At 31.2% G+C, this 26357-nt stretch overlaps 2 protein-coding genes across 5 annotated transcripts in view; one reads left to right on the top strand and one right to left on the bottom strand.

Annotated features, from left to right (window-relative positions):
* Positions 1–10530, bottom strand: part of LOC106685057 (uncharacterized) — a 40659-nt gene extending 30129 nt beyond the window's left edge. For 2 of the 3 annotated variants that reach the window (XM_014427534.3, XM_014427536.3), the window contains exons 1-3: positions 10372–10530; positions 9689–9828; positions 2101–2139 (exon numbers count right to left, since the gene is read on the bottom strand). In XM_014427534.3, the coding sequence (XP_014283020.1) occupies positions 2101–2139; positions 9689–9711 (62 nt within the window). In that variant the 5' untranslated portion in view covers positions 9712–9828; positions 10372–10530. The remainder of the gene's footprint in view (positions 1–2100; positions 2140–9688; positions 9829–10371) is intronic. The other variant, XM_014427535.3, reaches the window with a different exon arrangement.
* Positions 10531–14384: 3854 nt separating this feature from the next.
* Positions 14385–26357, top strand: part of sand (sandman) — an 81177-nt gene continuing 69204 nt past the window's right edge. For both annotated transcript variants that reach the window (XM_067046823.1, XM_014427532.2), the window contains exon 1: positions 14385–14445. The gene's annotated coding sequence lies outside the window, so the exon portion shown is untranslated. The remainder of the gene's footprint in view (positions 14446–26357) is intronic.

Below are 26357 nucleotides of genomic sequence, written 5' to 3'. Positions count from 1 at the left end.
ACACACATATACAGACATCTTATGGGGAAGATTATTCTGTTGTTATAGGAAGGTATCCATAAATACAAAAATGAAATAGAATTATGTACATATCTTCTCTCAAGCGGTGATACATCTTAAATCCGAAAAATCAATGACACGATTTTTATACCATTAGAAAAAATCAATGCATTATGATAGCGAAATCTCATCTCAACTATATTTTTTTAGGATACAAAATATAATTTTTTTTTTTTTTTCTAATGGTATAAAGAGTTTTTCAGAATCAAAAGGTAACACAGCTTAAGCAATGCTATGTTTATTATCAATATAAATTTTTTACTTTCTAAAATTAAAATCAAACTAATTATGATTAAATGTGTTATAATTTTTACTTGCATATAAACAAAGTTAATAAATAAACCTACATATGCATAAAGAACCAATGAATTTTTTTTTTAAAACGTGTTTTCCAAGCTATGTTGTTTTTATTTTTTTCATTTCACAGCAAAAACTCAAGGTTCTCTATATAAACAATAGCGATATAGAGGAATGCTGTCTCTTAGGTTTATGCAGCAAAATTATTAATAAAGCTTACATAACACAATTTCACAAAAAGCTAGTAGGCTCCTTATTGTATACATAAGGGGCAGGGTTTACAAATGAAACATACTAAGAATATAATATGGTAGTTAAAAATGTTTTTCCATAAAGCAATAACAAAAATGGGTTCAATAATGAAAAGATTCCCCAATTTATTATATGTATATATTGCTGCAATTATTACACAATTATTTAAAGTTAGGTTTATTACAAAGTAAATTAGTAATAATATCAGTATATTAAAAGGTGTTTCAAAATCATTAGAGACTAAAAAAAAAATTTGGAAATTCTTGGAAGGTTATGTCGTAAATCGAAGATCATTGTAAGGTGACCTGCGATATCTTACGGAATTTTATTGGCCCAGTAGCCTCAGTGAAAAGTGAAATAGGAATGAACAGATTTTTTTTTTTTTTAAATTTGATTTTAAGTATCCTGAAAAGAAAAAGCTTAAATTTTGAGAGGAAATGTTCAATTTATTAAAAAACTATGAATGCTGCATGCTTGCAACACAATGAGTGAATGCCCCTTAGTGCTGTTGATACACTTTAATAAAACAAGAGGAAAGGATTTATGAGAAAATAGAATGGAAATTCGAAAAAAAAAAAAAAATCAAAACAAAACAACAAAGGTTTATAGAAAGAATATATATATTTTTTATTTACCATTTAACAGCAGACCAATTCAAACATTGATATTTGTAATATACCAATTAAGTGAGATCAAAAGAAATATAAACATTACTTAATGCCACAGTATTCTTATTTAATTGATAATGAATATTATTTTATCAGTTTCAACAATTAATTGTTTATGAGGAGAAGATGGTTGGGGGTGCGGTCAACGAAAAACACAAATAAGTATGATTAACTTATTTCTAATAAGTTTTTAAATAAGTTAATCATACTTATTTGTGTTTTTCATTGACCGCACCCCCAACCATCTTCTCCTCATTTATCATCCACGGTCAACTATCTCTCATAATTAATTGTTTAGGTTTAGAACTATTAAAACAAAGAAACTTAAGATAAAGGATAAAATATTTTGTTTTAGGTATATTAACACATTTTTGTCGAGCAGGATTCGACTTGTGTCAGTAATTAACGAACAGAACCTGATAGGTTCTGATAATAAATGTTTAGATAACTTTTATTGGAATTTCATCGTTTTTGGAGCAATTTTTAATATAACTATAGATTTTAGAAAAAAAAAAACGTATGGACTAATTTTTATAAAGATTTCAAAATAATTAAGTTTGTAAATGATAATTTTTGCAACAAACCTCTAAAAACGAATCAGATTTATATTCCTTCCCCTCTCTACCCATAATAACACAATGTGAGCAAGCAAATTCAGGGACTTTTCAACTGCTACTGCAGGTTTAAACAATTATTACAATTATCTTAGTATTATAAAAATCCATGACAAGTTTCAGTTTTTTTTTTTTTTCATCAGAGTTACACATTTTTTTTTTTTTTTTACCTAATTTTACTCTACTATAAATGAGATAATGTTGCTAACCTTACACCTCTGGAGCTGACTTCAGGTTCTTTATCGTTTCTGAAATAAAAGAAAAATATTTTATTATACATGACATATAAATGATTGCAGATCTTACAATTAAATACGTAAGTACATAATATATAGGCCAGTTAATCAGGAATCCTGGTTAGAAATAAGTGTTAGAAACAGTTTTAATTTTTTCATTTAATCTCAGGTAATAAGTAGTACCTTAAGTTTACCCCATTCAAAGTTGTACAGGAAGGCATGGGGGTGGAAGGAACCACTAAACATTCAGACTTTTTTTACCAAGTAAATTTTTTAATATTTAACCCCTCATAAAAATCTAAATGGACCCAACCCAGTCCTGCTTTTAGAAGAAAAAACAGGATTCCAGGACTTCTCTCTGAAGAGCCATACTGGTATTAAAACCAACAAAAAAAGAGGCAGAGATATGGTGCCATAAACACTCATGTCTTCAGTAAAGAATTTGGCAGTTGCTAGAAACTAAGCAAAAAAATAGAGCAAACAAGCACAAAAGGTCATGTAATTACGATTTTATTTATATGTTTTTGGTTTTAATTGGCAATAAAAATCTAAATTTATAACCTACGCACATGACCAGAAGTTAATTTTCTTCATGAAAAATACTAAAATTATTCGTTAATTTTTCATTCCATGCACACTATTTTGGAATCTATTTACAACATGAAAAACATCATGCATACTTGATTTTAAAAGAGTGCATATTCTCTTTAATTTGTGGACTTCATAAAATTCTGTATGTTTAATAGTACCTACGACACAATTTTTACAAAAAAAAATCAACATTTTGTGGCCTTATTTTAGCAAATATGGAAAATGCTACTCCTAAGAAGATCAACTACTTTCAAGATAACATAATAAGGTTCATTTTGAAAACTACAGGATTTCTGGATGTCTAATTATTCCTGAAATATAAAACTTTTTACAAGATGACTCATTTTTGACATATATAATTTCAAAAATGTGTTTTATAAAACTGGTATAGAGATAAAAATACCCCATATTAATCATATTTCACTAAGTAAACTGATATTACTAAAACTTACTAACAAACAACAAAAACAACAACTACTACTTCTACTACTAAAAGTTAAATCATAATTATTCATTAATTACAGTTAATAATTAAGTCACATTGTCAATAAAATACATTGTTAATGAGATGATTGTGTTAAAGATAAAATAGCTGTATTTACAAAACATATACAAGTACAACATATTACATTAGCATTAAAACTTGATAATATAAATAAAACCGAAAAATATACAGTTCTCGGGTGAATAATTTCACTCGTTTTTACCTCTTTGATGTACCAGATTGGTCTATTTCAATTTCTCTTTCTTCCTCATTTTTCAATACTTATTCTAAGTTAGTTTAATTCTATTTTACCATGGTGACCATAAAAATAATCGATAGTACCTATTATGAGGCTAGAATGAAATATTCAATTTGTTCGGATGTGCTTCCTTACAATGAAAAACTTGAAAGTGGTTCTCTCGCATAAGCTAAGTGGGAACACTATTCTTTCGATTTCCAGATTGCTATTTGAGATATTTCGTCATTTTTCTAACATGACATGCCCATTTGTTTATCTATGTCTGAAATCCTGTCTCATACCCTCTGTTTTGTGATTACTATTAATTTAGTTTAGGACCCATATACTGTGGTTGTATAATCCTTTGTTTTAATTGAAAACTGATCATATTTTTTAGAATTATGACGATTTTTTAATCATAAATTTGTATATTTTTAAACATTGGTGAGGAATTTATACTAATAAAATAAACCTTTTATTTATTCATCACAATTTTATCATCTTAATAACAATTTTGTTTATTTATAATAAAAACAAAATGTACATTATTTTATTTTTAAAAACAATTCTAGCAAGAAGTAATAACATCATTAAGAAGTTCTATTTTTGAGATGGAGATTAAATGGACAAACAGTTGTCTTACCAAAAGGAAGAGAGGTACCATAATGCGCTTTTGGCATGTTCTACCTCAAATTAAGCCTTATTTTCATACATTTACAATACATGAATTTATAAATAAACAGTGCCTCCAACATAAGTCAAATGCTTCTCCCAACCAAACACATGATTTAGTCCGAAAATTCTAGTTTCACCAACTGCTTTTAATTTTTAACTTTGAGGTTACACATGTGGCTGACGCAGTGAAAACTTCGGTTTAGCAAGTAACACTTTAGATTATTTTCATTTCTTTTCATTATAAATTTTGATTGTAAGAATTCAAAATGTATATTAATTTTGAAATAAAAATATTTTCACTGTACATATACTTCAGTTATTATTCTTTAAAAATTTCAGTTTTATTTTGTAGGGCTTTGTTCCTGGTGGGAATCTTATTTTAGAGTAATTTTAAAATGTTCCAGTATCCAATGTACTCTTTTCCTGAGAGGAAAACTTCTTGCTTACAGTATTATAATAGTGAACAAATTACTTCACAAACTAATTTTTTCCATCTTTCAGAAAAAAATTATTACATTTACAGGTTTCACAATATTTTTAATTTAATTCACAATGTTTGGTTCAATATTAAATGGAGATAAAGACAAAAATACACAAAAACGGTGCATTATATCTCCAAGATTGCAGTTTTTGAAGTTCCTGAAAATCATAATGACATTGGGAATACAATATTGTAAAGTGGAGTAAAGTCAAAGATATCAAAAAGCTATTTTTGGGGCCTTTCATAACTTTCTATGACAACAAATGAAAGTAGTAAAAAGTAGGTATTATCTATGAGCTCCAAGTTTTCACCGCACATTTCATCTCAAACTTTAAGAGCAAAAGCAGTTGGTGAAACAATAGAAGACCTAAACTTTTTTTGCTAGCATTTTTCAATTAGATAATCTATTTGGCAGTGTGAAGCATTTGAGAAAATTTATATTAGACACTCTTTACATATTTGTTATTCTTAATCATTCAACATTATTATTTAATGTCAAGTGAGTGATAATGAAATTTTAAAACTTGAACATAAATACTTTTATTTACAAAAATACCTTAATTTTGAAATTTTTTATGAAAATAATACAGAAGTTCCAAATATATGTATAAATTTAGATTGTATAAAAATGGGTGTAACTTTATACCTAGCCTAAAGCCCAGATCTAAAAATACTATGCATGTGTAATTTTATTTTAAAATTAAAAATAAATATAAATAAACAGTCACAATATTTGATGAACAATGATATCCTTTCCGATCTAAAAAATGTTTACTTTTGTCTCGTAAATCTTATTCTTTAAAAAGCTTTCCTTCAACCATAACTTCACTTTTCTTCAATTAACCAAATATATACTGACATAATTTCAATAAGACCTTTAGTAAACTAATACTTTTAATAGAGGCCCACTTTCACCTAGGGTTACACTTTTCACCCTTAACTGAATGTACACACTTAAACTAACAGTTACTCATAAGAGACTGAGGTGTTAACAGTATAATAGCATATCAAAAACTGACCTGCAACAAAACCAGGGTATTTATGCAATTCTTCAATTATATATCTCATTCCCTGAGTACTTAATGGAACATGATAGTTCGTAATTTGAATATTCTTTGCTTATTTTTAGTTCATACATGGAACCTTGACCCAATTAAGAATTAAAAACTAATATAATATGGAAAAAATATCTCTACACTTAAGTGTTAATAATCCTTGTATCATTTTTAAATGCATTTAACATATAATAGTTGTTTTTAATGGGATTAGTATATGTATTAAGGTTCTTGATTCTACAGATGCTCTAATTCCTAGCATACAATCCTCTTTTCTTTTCCCAGTTTAGGTTCCTTCTATGGAAGGCTTCCTGGACGTTGTGCTCCCAGGTGATTTTGGCTGCATCCATTCTACTTCAATTCATACATTCTAATATGATTGCTAAACCACCTTAGTTGGGATGTGTGTAAGGTTTTCACCCCAAGATTGATCATTAGTCTCTTACATTCTATGTTCCCAGTCGTATATACCTTTCTCCATGCCTGGACATATTTCTAAAAAATTGTCCAGCAGTATTTCTTTTCATTCTTATAATATAAAAGTATTATTTATACCCCTTACCCAGAGAAGTGGGTTATCAGCCCCCTATCCCAGAGTCAGGTGGAGGGGCTGCCTCTTCACAGACTCTAGCTATGCTCCCCTATCTAGGGAATACGTCTAATTATTCTCTACAAAATTTTCTTTTTTCACTTTCTATATATGTCTTAGTGTTCATATCTTGTTCATGACAACAAATTATATCTTTTGAGATTTACATTATACCTATCGATACAAAAATATCTCAAATATATAAAGGAAGTCACTAGTAGTTGACAGTTTGTGATAAAATATTTGATAAGATTTTTCTGTATATAAATAAATTTCTAAAGTGTTTGATAACTCAAGACATTTTTCTTGGGGAAGGATAGAAAATATGTATGTTTGGTGAAGAAATAACAGTGAGATTATTAAGGAAACATTTCACAAAATATGAGTATCAGGACAGAAATCTTAAAGACCTTGGGAAGGAACATGCACTACATACTCTATAACATTCTTATTGTTTTATTATAATTAAGATCATAATGGAATGATACAGCATGTAGAGAAACTACCCATTGGTAGCACTCTAATCTTTTATTATAATTATTCTTTTCATAACAATTTAATTAGTTGTTCTACATTTTTTTTAATGTTTTCTCAATCAAATTAATTTGTCTCTTAATTGATTTGCTTGTCTTTAGTGCATTAAAATATGCACTGTTGGAAAAACAGGTGGAATGTCGCACAGTCCTGATGCAGTAAAGTCCTTGGCACCTGCATCAATAGTAGACACACTTATCATTTACAAATACACTTCACTATGTCAAATATTTCTGGAACCATGATTTTGAGAGCCTTATCAACGTATTTATTAAAGCACAGAAAAACCACGTTTACAACGACTGATCTGCTAAAACAGCTCATCAAATTTTAAAAGATCACTTTTAGTCACTGCTAGGAATCCATAAGAGAGCCTTGCAAAAAAAAAAAAAACTAGTTTTTCGAAGAGTTAACATTTCTTTTACCTTAAACCACCCATGCTTTGAAGGTTTCTTTCAAGAAACGCATCATGTCTAATAAAAAATCTTTCACTGTAAAGGAAAGTTTCACATTTGCTGCCTAAATGAAAATGGTGAGACGAACATAAGCTTGACTAAAGAATTGAACAAAAGTAATTCTACCATATCTTCTATTTGGCAACATAGGGCCTTAATTTGAGATTCTTTAGAAAAGGGGGATTCCTAAAAAGAAATCAATAAGTAATTACCAAAATGGTTTAAAATCAAAAGAAACAGCAATAGTCCTCTCTCTGGTCCTTTTCTGGTATTATGTTTTTATTTCAAAAATGATTTCTAGGAACCTATTCACTGGCAATGTTCAGAAGAAGAAATAAATAGAGGTCGTATGAAAAGATTTTGTTCTAGGCATGACATTAGTTTTAAAAACCTAGCGATGAAGCAGCAGGAAGGAGCACAGCAACATCTGACAACTAGGTATTCACAGTTTGGCCCACAATTTGAGAAGGCTACATTGCCAATATCTTTGACACAAGCGAAACAGGTTTATTTTATAAACTTATACCTACTTGCTATACAATAATTGATAACATATCAAATTTATATTTTTGTTGCTGATGAACTAAAGAATACAGATAATTAATACCAATTTTATAAAACAGCTTGTTTTATGACTTCTTCAAGACATGGAGTGGATAAGAAATTGGAAAACTAAACACAGTATACTCGATACTACTGCAATGATCCACCAGGCTTGAGAAGATATACCAGCACAAACAATGAACGGTTGTTTTAAACATTCTACTATGACAAGAAATCAAATTGAGGAACAATCATAAGAACCAAATGAATATGACACTGCGGAAGAACTTGATTTTTTTTTTTTGGGATGGAATATTATGGATATTATCACATAAGTTCATTTTTCATACAACAAAATTCCAATTTGTTTTAATTAAAAGATTGTCTAAAATTTAAAAAGTTCCACATAATTATCCAAATGAATCAATTTATTAGGTGTTTGGTAGCAGTAATTGATTATTTAGAAATAGTTACATGATGTGTGTAGTTGATTACAAGAATCGGCTATAATGACTGAATATCAAAGGTAGGAAGAATTAACTATAGTTGAAACTAATAGCTAAAATTGCCATGGATTAAATATTTATTTATTAATGGTTCATTCATGAATAAGGGTTGTATCCAATTTTAACTATTAGTTTCAACTATAGCTAATTCTTGGCAACTCTGCTGAATATTTGGTCCCTTGGACCAGTTATAAATGAAGGATTCATTCTAAATGATATCCAGTGTACATAAAAGCAACTTCTATCTCAGTATATCTCAATTCTCCTCATTTATCATGTGGTTTGGATGTTTGATAGTTCAGCTCTTTAAATACCAGATGGAATAAAAAAGTTCAGTTATGGAGAATCAACAACAGTATCAACTTAAAAAAGAGGTTTCTGCCTTGGATGCTGTCAATAGATTGCATAGTTACAGCTTAGCTCCATGGAATCCAGATGTTGTAGATGCAAAACTAATAGTGAGAAAACAATAAACTCTATTACAACTAAATCTGATGGAACCATTTAAAGATATGAAAGTTGCCCTCTGAGTCATATGAGCCATAGCCTAACAACAAGCTGAAATTTTTCAAAGTTCTATGACATGGCTGGGTAAATACAAGTTATTGTATGAACTTGGAAGAACATTAAAGTACTTATTGCAAATTAATTAATAATATTTACATTTTTGTATAGTAACCTAGACATTGAAACCCCGCCCTATACACTTTGATGTCAAATATACTAAATAACTGAATGCGACATATCACTAGTTCTTCAAAATACATTAACAGAATAACAAGACCCCTAAGAATTATCTAATCATATTGAAAATATGTTTTAACAGTATTTGACTTCAGTTGAGGTACTTAGCAACTCTCTTACGTATATAATATATACTAATATTAGATACAAAATGTAGAAGCATATTATGTTTTTAGATTGTGTACTTAAAATTTGTGCTTTGAATAAATGATATTATATTTTTTAGCGTTATGTTTTTTCCATCATGTTTAAGTCCTACATTTAGAACCTGATACTACTCTGGGGGCTACTATCATAAAAACCTTATATACCTTAATATTTAATTCTAATTTAATGTTGACTTTCTTGCCATCTAAGAATTATTTTCAAAGAGGAAAAAAAAAAGAAGAAGGTATTTCAAGAAAAAAAAAAATGGATTAAAACAAATAAAAAATACAAGACTTATCGTTGAAAATTCTAGGCATGTTAACCACTAGTAAAAAAGCGAAAAATAGTATTTAAAGAGAAAAAATTGGATTAAAACAAATAAAAAATACAAGACATTGTTAAAAATTCTTTTAATTTTTCTGAAACATGTCAACTACCAGTGTTTTAACATTTTATTTAATTATACGAACAAAAACAATTATTGAGGAAGGTAGTTTTTAAAATAATTTCATTACTTACCTCCTTCTCTTTAACGGACCCATATCAGCAAAAATATGTTCTGTTTCAACAAACTAAATAGTAATTGTGGCCTCAACGATGACAAAAGGCACGTTCAACGGTCAATACTCAGCTGAAATATTTTTCCTTGATAAAGAATTCTGTAAGTTAAGAAAACACATGTAAAAGGTTGACCACAGAATTCAAAAGCAGAACAGAACCAAAAATAGTGATTAACAGATATTTGTAGAACTTATTTAAGTATACACTGTCTCAATTCCAATGATTAATCTTAATTGATGTGAACAATAAAATCTTAATTGATGATAATAATAAAATCTATAATATAAATTCGTATCTGAAATATATTATCAGTGACACATTACAAGTCATATCATTACAATAAAAACTACTGATTATTATAACAGAAGTGTGTTAGACTAATCTGAAGAACTGTCAAAAGCGAAAAAGAAATCAGAAACTTCAAGATCAAAGGGTTAATCTGAGTTAATATAGTTAATCAGTTAAAGCAACATTTAGAGTAAACAATTAGGCAGTAGCATTCAATTAAATTTTACATAAGAAATGAAAAAAACGAATTATTTTTTAAAAGGTTTCACAATAGCAGTCAACATACTGACATGAATATTTAAATTCACCAATACAAATATTAGTATTTACAAACTAATACGAAATCATTTTACCTAAATACAATTATCAAAGAGGTAATTAAAGTAATGATCGCTCGGCTAAACAGAGTTTAACAATGTTACTTATCCGAAATATACAACACACCGACCAACAGCAAAATTGGGAATGGCTTGACAACAGATGCGGTTTAGGGTTTTTCGATTGCAAAGAGATAATCATAAGACATTAGTATCGATTATCCTTTATGATATCTAGCAGCGTCTGGAATAATATTGTCAGTATTAGAGGTAACTTAATATTAATACTATTAATGCGTACGTTTAATGAATCTGTAGTTTACAAACACATATTTACAGATCATGACACATATCAAGGGGACCTTCACGATAAATATTATTGAATCAATATGCATTTCCTAGGTATGTATACAACAGCACGTGACGAGTATTGTGCACCTGACTTAGTGGAATGACCTGTTGACATCAAGGGAACAGGCTGAACTCCTGCCAGGCCTCAAGCTATGCAGCAAAGAATGCTGACTATTGGTCTTCCTCCACCACCGGAACGAACATCGAGTTCCAACAAGAAATCCATATTCTCCACTTTCAGCTAGCTTAAGTCAGTACTACGCTACACGAAAGGAAACAGGACGTCAGGGTAGGACGGCACCCTTTATGGTCTGCTGAAGATGCTCCCCTAGGAGGAGTAATGCCTTCTTGAACATCTTCAGTTCCTACTGTATCATACTTTCCCACCGCCAGGAAACGACCTATCATAGCGCCGTTACCCTAGCTAGGATAGAACTAAATCTTGGAATGTGTCATTGACCACCATCTGATGAAGAAATGCAGTGAACAGAAGATAATCCTACCAGTACAGATTGGGTTTCAACGAGGAGTCGTCTACGAACTACACCTGACCAAGCTAAAGGTGTTCAGCATAGAGCAGATGCAGAAGAACAGAGTGACGGTTTTTATCTGTCGGGACTGTATCCTAGCCTTCAGGTGTGAATTTCACCCACTCCTGCATCGTCGACTTGAGGAGTTAAAGTTTTCGGCCTCTCTTTGCCGACAGATGGGAGCTACCTTTGCGGAAGATCTTTCGTCGTACGAGTCGGCGAGGACTTCTCGGCACTGTCCGTAGTAGCAGGCTACACCTCTAACGCCTCCGTTCGTCGTGCTCAGGGGCTGTATGATGAGATCGCTCTAAAAAAAGACCCAGCCCAAAATTATGTACCTGTGAATGGTTCAATTTAAATAATTTATAACATTTATAAATAATAGACCGTGACCTGGCAAACATATCTTCTTCTTTCTTTTTTTAATCCAGATTTTGTAAATAAATGAAGAGACGACGGATATAGAGAGAACTGCAAAAAACCCTGATTTTCTCCATTGATTATTCATAGGATGAAGCTTGCATTGCATTGCACAGTTCTTTTACTAGAGGCTGTCGGATATGGCTTTGAAGGTTTTTTATTTATACAATACCAGATCGGCCTGGTGGGACTTACATGATTAAAGAGGTACATCTTTTTAACAATTGATAATAGGTGGGGTTAGTCTCATATAAAAGACACCCCTAACTATATAGAATGTTATAAATAAAAAAAAAATGAGATAAAATAAATAGATTAAAATAATAATTCTTAATAAAAGATAAAAGTTAAGTTAATAACAAAATAAATAATTGACCTCTAATGGAAAAAATAAATAAACTGAATTTAAGAAAAATATGAAGAGAAATAAAAAAAAATAATATAAAATAAAATTATATAGTGACATTAATAGAACTGGTAAATATTGAACATATAATAGGATGTCCTGCAGTAGTCTGGGCTTCGGTCTTCGGGTTGTGGTGGGGTTTCCGAAGTAGTCACTGCTCCTTTAACTATAGGTAACTGGGAGTGGAACTTCATGAACCTTTTTTTGATGTAATCCTCTATTGTCTCTATTTGTAATTCCCGATGCAATTGGCTGGTTTGAAGATTAAGAATACGCTGACATCTCGATTTTTATAGAACAGATTTATGTTATATTTAGACATAATATAACATCATTCTCATTAATAGTATTTAAACTAAAATTATTTTCTATTCATATTTTTAACTGTAAATGAAATTATTTTTTTCTGAAGGTTTTGTTCAATTGTAGCTATACTGCTACCATCTGTTGATCACCGCTCTAATTGCTGCTATAACCGTTATAGGCCAACCTGGTGCGTCCTAACTGCCAAAGCGTGAGTCTCCTTAGACTTCAGGTAAACTATAATGTTCTATCAATTTGTAACAATTGTGTAAATATTTTAACTTAACTTGTGTATAACCATTTCTTATATTATTTTATTCAGTAATGTTACTAGAATAAATACAGATCATAATAAAATTATCTAATTCACTGAAAACTAATGTCTTATTAGTATTATTGTGGGAGTTTTTTTTAAGCTGAAGCTTTGCCGCGCCAGTTGCGGGCTAGAGTGAGCGCGGGCAGTCGGCGCAAAGTATAGTAGTTAACGCAAAGTAAAGTAAGTTGAAGCATCGTATGCGCGAGTTGTGATCCATGTGTAGCAGTTTGACAAGATGGTTCAATGTGTAAGGTCTATCCTTGCTTGAGCCTGGAATTCCTGGCGCAGGTTTCTGCTTGAGGATGGACCGTGATGGATTCGGCTTTCGTGTCTTATTCTTCTGTCTCTTAGTGTCTTGTCTCACTTTTTCTGTCGTCTTGATTGTTTGCTCCTTATAGTCGCTGCTGATAAGATTTCTCATTGAGCTTGATTATTTGTAAATATGATATTTGTTGGGCTTGCCTGATTGTTGCATGAGTTATAAGGCCTATTTGGACATACGGAGTTGAGCTATGGGGCTCCACTAAACCATCGAATTCCCCCCGAACCCAATCCTTACAGTCCAAAATCCTTCGTAAAATCCTTAATGCTCTTTACTTTTTCACAAATCAAATCATCCATCAGGACCTCAATGTCCCATATGTTGCCGATTTGACCAGAACCAGATAGCAATGCTTCCATGATAAACTTCCCAACCACCCAAACCAACTCGTTTCTAACCTGGCTTCTCTTTCATTACCTAATAATCCTCCTAGGCGTCTGAAAAAAAGATGGCCTCGAGACCTTCTCCTTTAGAAATGTTTTCGGAGTTCTATCAATGGGTAGATTCTCCAAATGTTTGTATCATGTCATAATATCACTTGCAGCAAATTTACTTGATGTGTATATATTTATACAGTTGTATATAACAATAAATAAATTATTTAAAAAAAACAACAGATAACAAAGAAGTATAAAATAGAGTGCACACAAAAAGATGGAAATAGTTAATACGAGTAAAATCAAGAACAAAGATAATGAACAAGATAGGAAACATACTTTCAGACTGCAGGCCAGTACGTAGGGAAGTAGTGGGGATTGGTTAAGAAATACGTTACATATGAAAATAATTTATGTTTGTCTATTTTAATATTTTCTAATACTCTTTACTTTAAAATTATTTTCATATGTAGCGTATTTCTTTACCGTCAACCCCCACTACTTCTCTTAAACTTCCTGTCAACCTTTCATTTTCGTACTGGCCTGCCATAGGTGGGGCGAAACGTTGACTCATATTAAATAGTTTTATGACTATTTGAGTTTTATTTTTCTTAAACACCACACCCGGACCATCTTCCTTTTATTATTAATGTAAATGCTAATGGATACGATTTATATGGTCAATATTAATTAACAAGGATATCATTGTAAATTGCAGTTGTACTTGAAGATGGGGCAATGACATCGAAATGTTGTTACCGCATTGAAAAGATTTTTAATAAATAATATTAGATTAATGATACAATATCCAACTGGAAATGAAAATTCTTCCATTCATTGAATATCTAATTTAGAGATTAAAATATTCTGTGTTTCATAAGGCTACTGATGACCATAAAGGGCATATTTACAGAATGGAAGAATAACAAAAGACCAAGCCGCCCGGATTTTTTGATTATTCTTTTTGACCATGTAAACATCTATTTATAGTGTGAAGAGGGAGTCTGCCAAAAAGAGGGATATTTTAGTCAGTTTGAGGGCTGCGGGGTGAGACTCAAGACGGCAAACACATACCACACTGCCAGGTAAGCTTACAATATCTCAGTCCACGTTTTTTGTTGGAAAAAAATATTATTCCCATTAACAAAATATTTACATTTTATTTTGTCATTTTATTAACTTTCCCCTACACATTTCATCGAAATGATAGCATGGAAGGCATTCAGTCTGGTTATAATTTTCAGTTTTAAACAAATCTGCTATAGTTTTGAATAAAAAGATAAAAAAATGTAGTAATGGGAAAAGTGTATTAGAAATCTTTCCCAGCTGCATATGGCATTCTGCAAATTTCTCACATTAAGTGTAATAAAAATATAATTGAATTTAGTAAACATTCTCATGTATCGTCAAATTAGTTTAGAAAATAAAAGACATTTTTTTTACCATAAAAATACATCTAAAATTGTTTATCTGAAAAATGTAAATAATTAGTCACTCATAGCTTTAAAAAATAAAAATAGAATGTTTCCTCTTAGATATTAATAATAGATGTTTAATAATTATTATTAATAAAAAGAATAAATGTAATAAGAGTTGTACATATAAACATATACAACTCTTATTAAATTTATTTATTGTATTATCTTTGTCATTATCAACATATATATGCAGCCAGAGTCAATAGAGATTACATCGATTTTACACTTTTTGACAAGAATGAAAATTATATAGATAAAAGTTAATGTGCGACGCATTTCTCAGGATTCCTATTAAAGATATTTGTTGTATAACAATAACATTTGATATTGATAAAAATATACATGTATATATACAAAATTCATAGAATAATAGTCAATAAATTCACAACACCTATGGATCTTAAAATTTCTTGAGTTTTTCAAGGTAATCAACGGTTTTTTTGTTTAAAGTGATAGGATTAGCTATATAAAATACATAAAGGATTACTTATGTCATTATAACTCAATATTTGTCAACAAAATAAGTTTACAAGTTTTTAGGGATTGATTTCAATTCCATATAAGTATATATTTATATAATATCTCTAATTTTTGCGTTGGAGATGGACAACATGTTTTGGTCAAAACTCCTCAAAGTTAAAAAAAGTTTTTTTAATTGCTTCTGAAGTTAATGAAATCTATAATTCATATCACATTTATTTATTTAAATAAATTAAGTATTGTTTTTTCTTTTGTTTTAATTTTTTTTTGTTAATGCATAAACGATAAAAAATTTCTATGATGAGTCAAATTCAAGACGACAGCCAAATTAAAACAGGAACAATAATAGTGCCGGTTATAATCTACAACAATAAAACATTGCGTCTGATTACACGCCTCCTCGCCTTGTTATTCTATCGGTCTACAGGACTTGAATTTAATCAAACGACGATGAGTTGGCTGTAGCGAAAGCTTAATAGCAAATTTTTACCTTGCTAAGATGAGGTAGTTTTGATTTTTTGGTATGTGACGGATGGCTAATGATCAATCCAGATTTTCGACCTCAACAAAACACCGGATCATTTTGAAATTTTCAAAAGAACCTCAGAAATTACAGTTTTTTTTCTTTTTTTTTTTGGGGGGGGGGGTCCTAAATTTACCCCCCCCCCCCAAAAAAAACAACAAAAAAAGCAAATATTACAGTAAAAATAAATAATTATTCTTTTTCATTAACTACTTTTTTTATAATTTTCCATAAATAATAATTTTCTTCTCCAGGCTGTCCGAACTCATTCAAAGGCCTCCCTTTTGTACTTTGTGCTGTGAATTGTGAGAAAACACGACAATTTCTAGCATTCCAGGGTTGAATTTTATTAATAAATATATATTTAAAACTTTTAATTTACTACCACAGTGACTTTGCGTTTTAAAATATAAAAATTCATATAAACATATTTTCACTTAAATGTAAATAAACAAAAGCTAAATACAATGAATTAGTAAAAAGTTAGAAAAATGATACTACATAAACAATCACTTTTTCATAGAATTTCGCGAACTTAGCTTCACACATATCAACACAAAATCTAGCTTATTTATACAAGCAATAAATTGTAATTGCATTGACAAAAAATAAAATATTTATTGTAGTTTACAATGTATTCAAGGAGGACACAACTTAATAATGAGTTGAAATGTATGGGTATTGGTGGCAATCTCCTCTCATGGATTCCATCTTTCCTGGGGCTGAGATTTACTCATGTTCGCTAAGGTGGTTAAGTTCCCAGTCATCAGCAAAGCAAACAAGGAGTACCAAAAGGCTCTGTCTTAAGTCCAGTCTGCCTTAAGCAGAACAAGTTCTCCAGATTGTTTTCTTTCCTGGTCTAGAAAAAACTCTAAATCAAGTTGTGAAAACACTACTAGAATAAGCAGATGAAATGCTTCACCAGATAGATCTACCAACCGTGAAAAGGTAGAATCTAAGCAACTCCTACATACCAAAACGTCTTGGTAAATAAGTCTACGGGAGACTTACCCTCACATGTGGCCGGACCAAAAAGTATTGCCCTGAAACTGAACTTAGAGCTACAATACTAAAAACTATTGATCAGTTTTACCCCATAGAGCATTGACTGCACCTTTATCTGCATCAGATGTTAACAAGAGAGCTGGAGCGTGTGTTTACTCAAGCTACTTGCAACTGTCTTATCCCGTTGGAGCTGAAAGTGACAATCATGGCGGAGAAACGCATGTTATTTACCTAGCGATGGAAACTATGATTGACAGAGATAACAGCACTTAAATCTTCAGATATTCCCAAGCCACTATACAGAAATTATCATCACCTGGGGTTGCAGAGTCAAGTATAGGAACATGGCTACTATTATGGGAAAAAGAGGAAGTACTATATTTCCGCAGTGAATAACAGGCCATGTTGGTCTACATAACAATGAAAAAGCTCATTAGTTAGCTAAGCTTAGTTTTGCGGACAATGAGCCTGTTCAACCACTTTCTTACAAAACAGCAAAATCTATATGTTTTTATTATAGGGGCAGGACAAACACCAGAAACAAAGCTCAAGTGAAAAGTAAGGAGTAGGAGAACTTTTAGAATAAGGATGAACGAATCCCCGGCAATCTTAGCAGAGCTGAGGGAGTGGCTTGTTTCCGCCTATTTACAGGACATGATCTCCAAAAACTCCTCCGTTGGATAGGCATTGCAGGTGTACCAACTTGGTCTCTATTCAACATGGGTGACATGAATAGGGACCATATTTTAACGTTTATAGGCACAAGATATATACAACCAGATGCAAACAAAATCAAGGGAAATTATATTGGGTTGTGAGAGGGAAAATTACTTAGTAGGCTATTTCTTGTGGCGTGGAAAAAAACATCAATATTTCAGTAAATAAGATTATCCTGATAATTATAACATGAATAAAATTCATAAGGAAAATACTTAATGATCGATCTATTAGCCACCTTCCTTTTTAGGAGATAATTGGAAACCATAACGACAAATTAGTATTGATATGACTAGTATTCATTATGAGAGACCCACGAAATGAATCTTAACCTTCCCACTCCAGAGTGGGAAGGTTAAGATTCATTCTTCTGGAATAGGTTAGTAACGTTTAAAAAAGTAAATCATTTGGAAATATACTCTACGTTTTAGCTTTTTTGGCATTTCCAGGAACAAAAATTTCATTTGCACCTTCCAGCACAGACTCATAGACTCTGTGCTAATGTAATAGAAGAATAGAATCTGTTGTAAATTAACATTGACGTATATGAATATTAATGGGAAAATAGGATTCGGAAGGAGTTGATTGTTTGCTTTGTGGAGCCTCAAAGCTGGTCTGTTTCTTCATATAGGCCCGTATAAATCGGTCAAAGACATGAAGAGAAGCTTCCCGTGTTAATGTAGATTTTTAAAGCGTTAATCAGTTTTTGTTGTATTTAAAGCCACGAAAAATATCCAAGGATAAAAAATAATGAGAGAAAAATGATCCATAATAATAAATTAATAGTAAAGAAGCCAAAATTTGACCTTTTTTAAAAACTTTAAATATAACAAAACCTATTTTTCTAATTGGAGTCTGAAGATGGACGGATTGTCCGAAACGTTTAAAATACTAACATATTAATGAAGCAAGGATTCAAATAAGAAGGCTGCATTTAATTGCCCAAAAAGAAATTTCAGACAATTTATTAATGATTAATTATACTCATGCATTTGAAAAATATGAAACAAACTAGGGGGATATTATTCAGTATAATTATTGAATGAATATAATTATTTGGGAATTAAGTACCTATATACAAATATTGCTGGAGGTAACTGGAAGAGGTAGATGATATTTTGATGAGAAAAGGATTCGGAAGATGGCGGTGCTTCTCGAAAAATAAGAGGCTAGGGTAAGAAAAACAATGTGGTTCCCTTTTACAATTCTTTTCTAAAAAATGAAGGGCACGTTCTTAGTTAAAGAACTGCTTCTAGTCTTTTTTCAGAATTTCTGAAACATTGCATTTTTGCATCAAAAATGGTCACCTATTCGAAAAAATATTACATCAGCAAATACAATTAATTTATTATTTCACATTATATGTCATTAAATGAGATTCTTGAAGTTTTAGATTGATCAATCGTGTAAATAAAAATATTTACACATAAAGGTACATAATAGATTTTTAAAACTATTTAGTGGTAAATTTATATTCATTAACTTTGATTTCCCTCTTCATCCCCTTTAAGGTCGTGCTATCTTATAATAGATCTGCATATACGAGCACTCAATGGTCTTATGAATGGAGACACAAATCATTGATAGGTGTGTTAATGAACGAGATATTCCGACAAACTAAACTGGGAATATTTTGTGGTTTTATACTCTGTTAGTGGCCATCTCTAGCGCTTTCAAAGTCGCAAAATTAGTTTTTTACAACTCAATTTAAAAAAGAATCGTTTATCCTAATTGATGCGAGATGGAATATTGCATGAATAAATATAAGTAAAGTCAATGTTATTTCTTTCAATCAAGAAAGACTTCAGAAATAGAAATTGCAAAATGAAAAAAAAGAAAAGAAAGTTAGTAACAACTGAAACAGGACAATGCCGTCCACGGGCTGACAAAGTTGGCTGAAACATATAATAACCATAACAAATCCTGATATAACAATTTTGCTTCTGTGCTGCGCGTTATTTTTATGTAATTTATGGCGTTGACCTCAATTTTAGTGGAAATGATTGAACATTTGCCAAGACAAGGATAGGTATGTTTAGCTACAAGAAAATACATTCTACGGTGTGAATAAATAACTCTGACAATTACTTTGAAAGGAAACTAATAGTCTCGTTCCCATAACAAGAACGAAAAACTAAATCATAAATTGAAACCCCAAATTTCTTATGAATTGAAATAAAACTTCAAATTTCTTCGTATTTTTCAGCTATTAAGGCTTTTACTTTTTATGCAATCCCCAATACGACATTCTGTTGTAGTGAACAGTATTTCATACTTAAAGATAATTTAAAAAAAAATAAATAAAAGTTTAATATATAAAATGTTATATTTACGTAATTGTACAACCTTTTTTTTTTTTTGTTAGCTACATATAAATATAAATTTCTGATCATTTTACTGATTTCGTATCAATAAAAAGTTTCAAAAACGGAAAATTTTCAAAATCCAGCTGCAAACATAGTCTTGTATTAACAATAGATCCTGAAATTATAATTAATAATTATAATAATAATTATAGTATGGATTTTTTTTTTGCTTTATAAACTTTTATTATACAAGTCGTGGTTTAATTTTTTTTCCTCTACTTCTAGAAATTTATGACTATATAAGCGAAAATTAAAACAAGCAAATGTGACATAAGAAAATAATATGAAAGATTTATGAAGAAACTACCAATTGGTAGCACACCAGTGACATTCCTATATTAGAAGGTAACGAGGCTATCTTCTTTTCAGGATAATCCTCGGAAGATTATCAGGAATTGAAGAGGAAGGTTAGAAAGTAGTGTGTTTGGTTGCTTATAAAAGGAATGATGTCTGCTTCGGGCTAGATCTACTACATGTGGACCATTAACGTCTTTGTAGATGATTTTATTTGTGGCAAAGGAAGGAGCGTTGACGATTTTACGAAGGATGAATTCGATAGTTTTAAAGGGCCCCAAAACTTACTTCCCTAAAAATATTTAATATAAATCCTAACAAAATTTAAAGGGAAATATTATTTCCTAATGTTTTATAGGTAATCCTGTTACTACACTACTTATCCCTCAAGTTGCTCCTAACATTAAAAGTTAAATATTGGTTTCTAATTTTTACTAAGTATGTTCATTTTTTAAATTTATTTTAGATATTTACTTTACTTAGAGTAATCAAAAAGGTGTCAGCAGTTTCCTTGTGGAAATTTGCTTTGTATTCGATACCTATTTTAAGTCACCAGTTAGTTCAGGCAATGTATGATCGTAAATAACACGACGGGCGGGATTGACTTCAATGCTTTGTTTGGACTATTTAGGAGGTGAATATACAAAAAGTCTTGAAATATTGGAGCAGAGCCAAAGATAGAAGGAGGGATGGGAGAAAGTTTTGTTTTTTCAAGCAGAGGTTCGGGAAGTTTTAGGTTAATCAGGTTCATTCTTGAACCTTAAAACCTCAAACTTTGAAGTTGACGGCGTTAAAAATAAGTTTTTCTTGGTCGATTACAAAGATTCATTACTAACAATTATAAAACAAAATGGGATTTAAAAATAATGTTTTTTCTTATGTGATGCTTTAACGAGAGTGTATTTCTGAAGCTATAATATAAACGGAAAAAATAGGAATATTCTTGTAGAAAATTCGATGCTCCTTTTCTATATGGAAAATTTATGCTACGACCGGTTAATGGTTAATTAAATCAAAATATAAACGAAAAACTTAAAAACAAGACCTTCTGTCTACCTTTTATTTTCGATTCTCTAGCAATTAATCAGTATTTTTAGTATGTGTATCTATTGAGTAGTCCAAATAAAGACATGAAGAAAACTTTAGTTGTACCGTTTAAAACTCTCATTGACCGGTTGGCCTAAATTCGTATTTTTTAAATTTTCATCTACTACAACTATCTATGATATATAAAGAGAAAATATTACAATCGTTCAAAATTAGAGTTTTTAATGTAACTACACGTTTTGAGATCTGCTCAGTCAAAATAACTAAATCTCGTAAAATGGTCTTTTCATTTATTAAATATTTATAATTTAACTCAAAATGGTTCGAAATGCTAAGAGGAAACGGCTTTGAGCCACAATGATCTCCTGAACATTCTTTTTTTATGTGTTCTTATACGTATAAGTTAAGGTACAAGGGTACCTATTATTTCCACTAATACCTAGAGACCTTTGTAAATACTACAAGAATGTATATATAGAGGATTAAAACGAGGAATAAAGTAGTCTTTAAGCTGATCTTGTGCGAGTCATTTCACGGTCCTTTTTTAAAGTTCTGTTTGTGACGGAGCTTAACTTATATTAGGTCAAACATTATTCCATCAATTGTTTGTTTACAAGTAATATTCATGAATTTGCACTCGATGTTTTACAATAAATATTTTGTTTCCAAGCCGTTAGACTTCATAATCATTAACCTCTATATATCATTAATATTCAGGCTTTAATGTTTAATAATAAGAATAAACCATATCTGAGCAAGTTATGAGCAGAAAATGTTGGTTTTACATTACCGTATAATCTGTACGAAATCGTTTATACTATCACTTAAGTACCTATCATTTGTGTCTTAAGGGGTATTTGTGCAACGTGGCTGAGGTGCTGTTTGATAAAGCAAGGCTATCTACTTTCTTCGAACAACTTTTATCAGCTTGTGCGCATGTTCGATCCCATTTTACTAAAAAAAAAAAAAATGAATTTTTAAAAAAAAAAAATAAACAAGCTAACATTGATGTGAAACGATGAACGAATGTGACAAAGAACAAATATGAAAATCTCATAATACGCTTTCACGAGTTTGTCTATTTTAACGCTAGCATAGGTTGCGTGTATAACCGTCCCTATTATTTAACAAATATCAGGCGATTCATAAGAAACTTGGAATATATTTTCGTAAGCTCGCTATATTAGGAAAGAAAAACTTGATGACAATTTCAGATGACATCAATTGACGAACCTGATTCAATTTTATTAATTTTTTTTTATCTGTAACTTTCATTGTTATTCACTTTGCCTATTTACTCTCCCTATAACGACTTCAGATACCGTAGGCCATAAGCGCTCTTTATACTTAGGATACTGTTTCGATGAAAATAAATTTATGTAAAAGCAATGTTGTATCAAATAAAGTAAATGCCTTTAGAAATGAGGAGTGCCTGTATATTCAGTATCCATACAAAACAGTAATCAACAATTTTTATTTGTTATAAATAACAATTTATATATTTGTTTCATTAACTAACCAATCTAACAAACTGAAAATTCCTACCCGCTACTTTTGCCATTTTATAAGTTTAACAGATAATGTAGTCAAAATAAACAAGAGAAAATCTCAGAATGAATTGAAGATCAAATCTATTGTCTTTTAAAGAGGTCTAAAAGTGAGTTTGTGCTCGGTGGGATTGTTATTTGTCATAAAGTTGTTTCATTGATTATATCATTTAATGTTTAAGTAAATTTCATTATAATATTAATTGGATATGAATTTGGATTTATTTCGTTGAGATATTAGAAGATGGAAAGGGCGCTGGAGCTGGAGGGAATGGAGGAGCTGTACTTATTGATCAGCGTTTATTTGCGTCAGGTTAACATAGAGCATGTTGCGCAGGCTCTGTCTCGATCAATACTCCAACCTTTGCTTCCCCTAAATGATGAATTATAAAATGTATTTTCATTACTGAAACCAGTGAGAAAAAGAAAGTATTATTGTTTAGTAAATAAATCGTATTTTTCATTTTACTTAAGATGCTAGCGACTAAATATCAGATATTTCACATTTTTAAAAAATTATTTTCTAATTGCTTTACAAGTACGTTGCCTAAACCGTTTTCTGCTATTCAAGAGTATACTCGCTTCTAATGTTATCCTACCAACAACTTATACCATATTTTATAGAAATATTAAAGAACATATTTTCTCTTTTATAGAACCTGGTATAATAAGCTTCATATATTTAAACATAAATATATATATAATTATGAAGAAGATGGTCAGGAGTGCGGTCAAAAGAAACAAAATAGTTAACAACTATTTATTTGCCGACGTTTCGCCCCACTTTGTAGAGCTTCATCAAGGCTAAAAAGATACAAACTACTAAAAATATATTTGACATAGAGGATCATAAGATACAAAATTTACATAATATTTACCTTTTTGTATTGGGTAGGCCATATTAGGACACCATTTGTTTCCTGTTCTTTTCAACAAGAATCAAGGGTATTGGCAGTGGTTGGCAAGTGGCTATAAAATAATATTTTTAAAATATAAAATATCTTATATTTGGTAGCTGAAATCTTAGGTATTAATGAATACTAAAGAAGGTGAAAAAATTAACATTCTGATGATCTATTGCTGATATAAAAACTGACGGGGTTTAAATGGTGGTCTCTCCACCTTAAAAGTAAGTGGTGTGGCGATCGAATCGCAAATTTTTTATTCAGGTTTTTTATTAGTTTGGTAAATATCGGCATTTTTTCTTATTGCCAAAAAAAACGGGGAAAAGTGGTTCTTTTATTTTTATTTTTTTAATTTTTGATGATTTTTTTCCTTTCTATACTTTATCAATTTTTTTTGTTAATCCTTCCCTTTTTTTCTCCCTGTTTCTTCCCTTTCTATCCTTCCCTCCCCCCTTTTTTTTCCTTTCCTTCATATTATCTCTTTCAACCCAATGTGACTTTAAAAGAATACAAATAATATACATGATACACATAATTAATAAAGGTGGTGATAGATATATAAATATACATAAAAAATAAATGCAAATAGATATAAAAATTAACAAATATATGTAAAAATAAATATATAATAGATATTAAAAATGTATAGAAACATAACGTACGTACAATATGCAATGTATGCATGTCATCTTTCCTCTGGATGATTCCATTACTCATTAGTTTCCATAAATGTAGTGGTGGATGATTCCCAAGGAGTCGGTTATTATATTCTTTGTTAACTTGGCCACGTCCTGGATATTGACCGCCGAGTCCCTCTATGAAGCTCCTGGTTGTGCTGGGTATCATTCCACGGGTCCGAACCAGAGGCCTCTCACGTTGAAGTTTCGTTCTCCGAAGCCCTCGCTTCCATTCCTTTCAGAAAGGCATTTATCGTATATTTCCTTCTTTTCCCTGTCCACTTTATTTGCCTGATCAAGGTTGTTATTTTCATATCTCACCGTAGGATCCAGAATAATTGCTGACTTTTCCTTTTTAAGGAATATCCGCATATCTTGTAGATCCACCCCTATCGACAAAGTAGACCTCGTCAATGTAGACAAAATCTCTTTCTTTTAGGAGCTTCATTAACTCGTGCTTTACTATGTGACGTCGGCGTGTTATGAAGAGAGAGTTGTTGGGGCATTTCCCCAGCACATGTGCTGGTGTTTCAAGTTCTCTGTTGCATTTACGACAAAGGGACCCAACTTTTCTATCCTGTCCGCTGACACCTGGAACTCCACGAATGGGTACATAATCTATATTCAGCATTAAGGCATTGAACTATACAGAATCCGTAAGTATTTGTTTATCGCATATAAACTTATTTGCTCTCGGGGTCTCTTTGAAATGGCGCACTCCAATGCCCTGCCACCTGCAATTGGCCCATTCCTCGAACGCATTTTCACGTAGCGACTGTTATAGAGTTTTCACACTCCGATGTCCCTGATCAACGCTCAATCTGTCGGCACATTGAGCAATCTTGGCTGAACAATGGAAAGTGAACTGGAACAGAGCATCGGGTACATTAGACCAATATTATAGGGATAGACCAGTGTCTTATAGCAATATACAGATAGTCTTATAGCAATAGACCAGTGTTATAGGGAAGCCTCCCATTGGCAGCGGATCAAGCCCAAATCTCGGTACCTCCTCGGAACGTTTAACATCACCGTAAAGGTGTTCGTACAGAGCCCTATAATGGCTTTTACACTCCTGCGAATGAATATGTCGATGCCATCTATATCTCAGGACGTAGCTTTGTGAGGGGAGCATATTGGTTGACAAACCTTATGCTCGGGCTTAAGCGAGCACGAAGTGACGAGCATATCAAGATCTTCATTTAACTTTGTCATCGAATCTTCGCTCAACTGTAGCTATCCCGAGAATGTGGATCCTAAATATTTATAGTATCACCTTCCTTCATTGTTTGGATGTTATCTCCGTTTTCAAGGGAGAGATTCGTCGCTTCTAGCTCTCCTTAATTTTTTTTTATTATTTATTTAATGTAATTTACAACTGTACAAAATAATACAATAGGTAAATATGTTGTATGTTTCATATACACTTGAAAATCTTGGGAAAGTACCCATTGGTGCATCAAGGATTTTACGTAGGATTTTGGATTGTAACGATTGGATGCGGGAAGAATTTGATGGTTTGGTGGAGCCCCAGAGCTCAATTTCATATGTCCAAATTGGTCTGATTATTGTAGTGTATACTAATTTTTTGTAGTGAATGGAAAGTTTAGAGCGTTTGTCAAGTAAGTATTGTAGCAATCGGAATCTACGAGCAGTTTCTTGTCGTTTCAGTCTTGTGTGTGGATCCCAAGTAAGTCTCTTGTCAAGATGGAGTCCTAAGTATTGAATCTGTTCAGCAGGCGTTAGTGGAGTATTTAGAAAGGATACTGTAGGACAGAAGGGCAGAGGTATACGAAGGAGAGCAAAGGTGATCTGGTGGGATTTGTGAGGATTTATTTTAATTCTCCAGTTTTTACACAATTTTTCAATAGATGTTATGTGTGCCTGTAGTGTTTGTGCTGCATTAGTTGGGTCGTTGTTTACAGAAAGTATACATGTGTCATCAGCGTATGTTGTTA

Source organism: Halyomorpha halys, unplaced genomic scaffold (genome assembly GCF_000696795.3).
Source record: "Halyomorpha halys isolate HHAL.00 unplaced genomic scaffold, Hhal_1.1 Scaffold654.1, whole genome shotgun sequence".
NCBI classification, from domain to species: Eukaryota; Metazoa; Arthropoda; class Insecta; order Hemiptera; family Pentatomidae; genus Halyomorpha; species Halyomorpha halys.
This window is presented reverse-complemented; position numbering and strand designations above follow the sequence as displayed.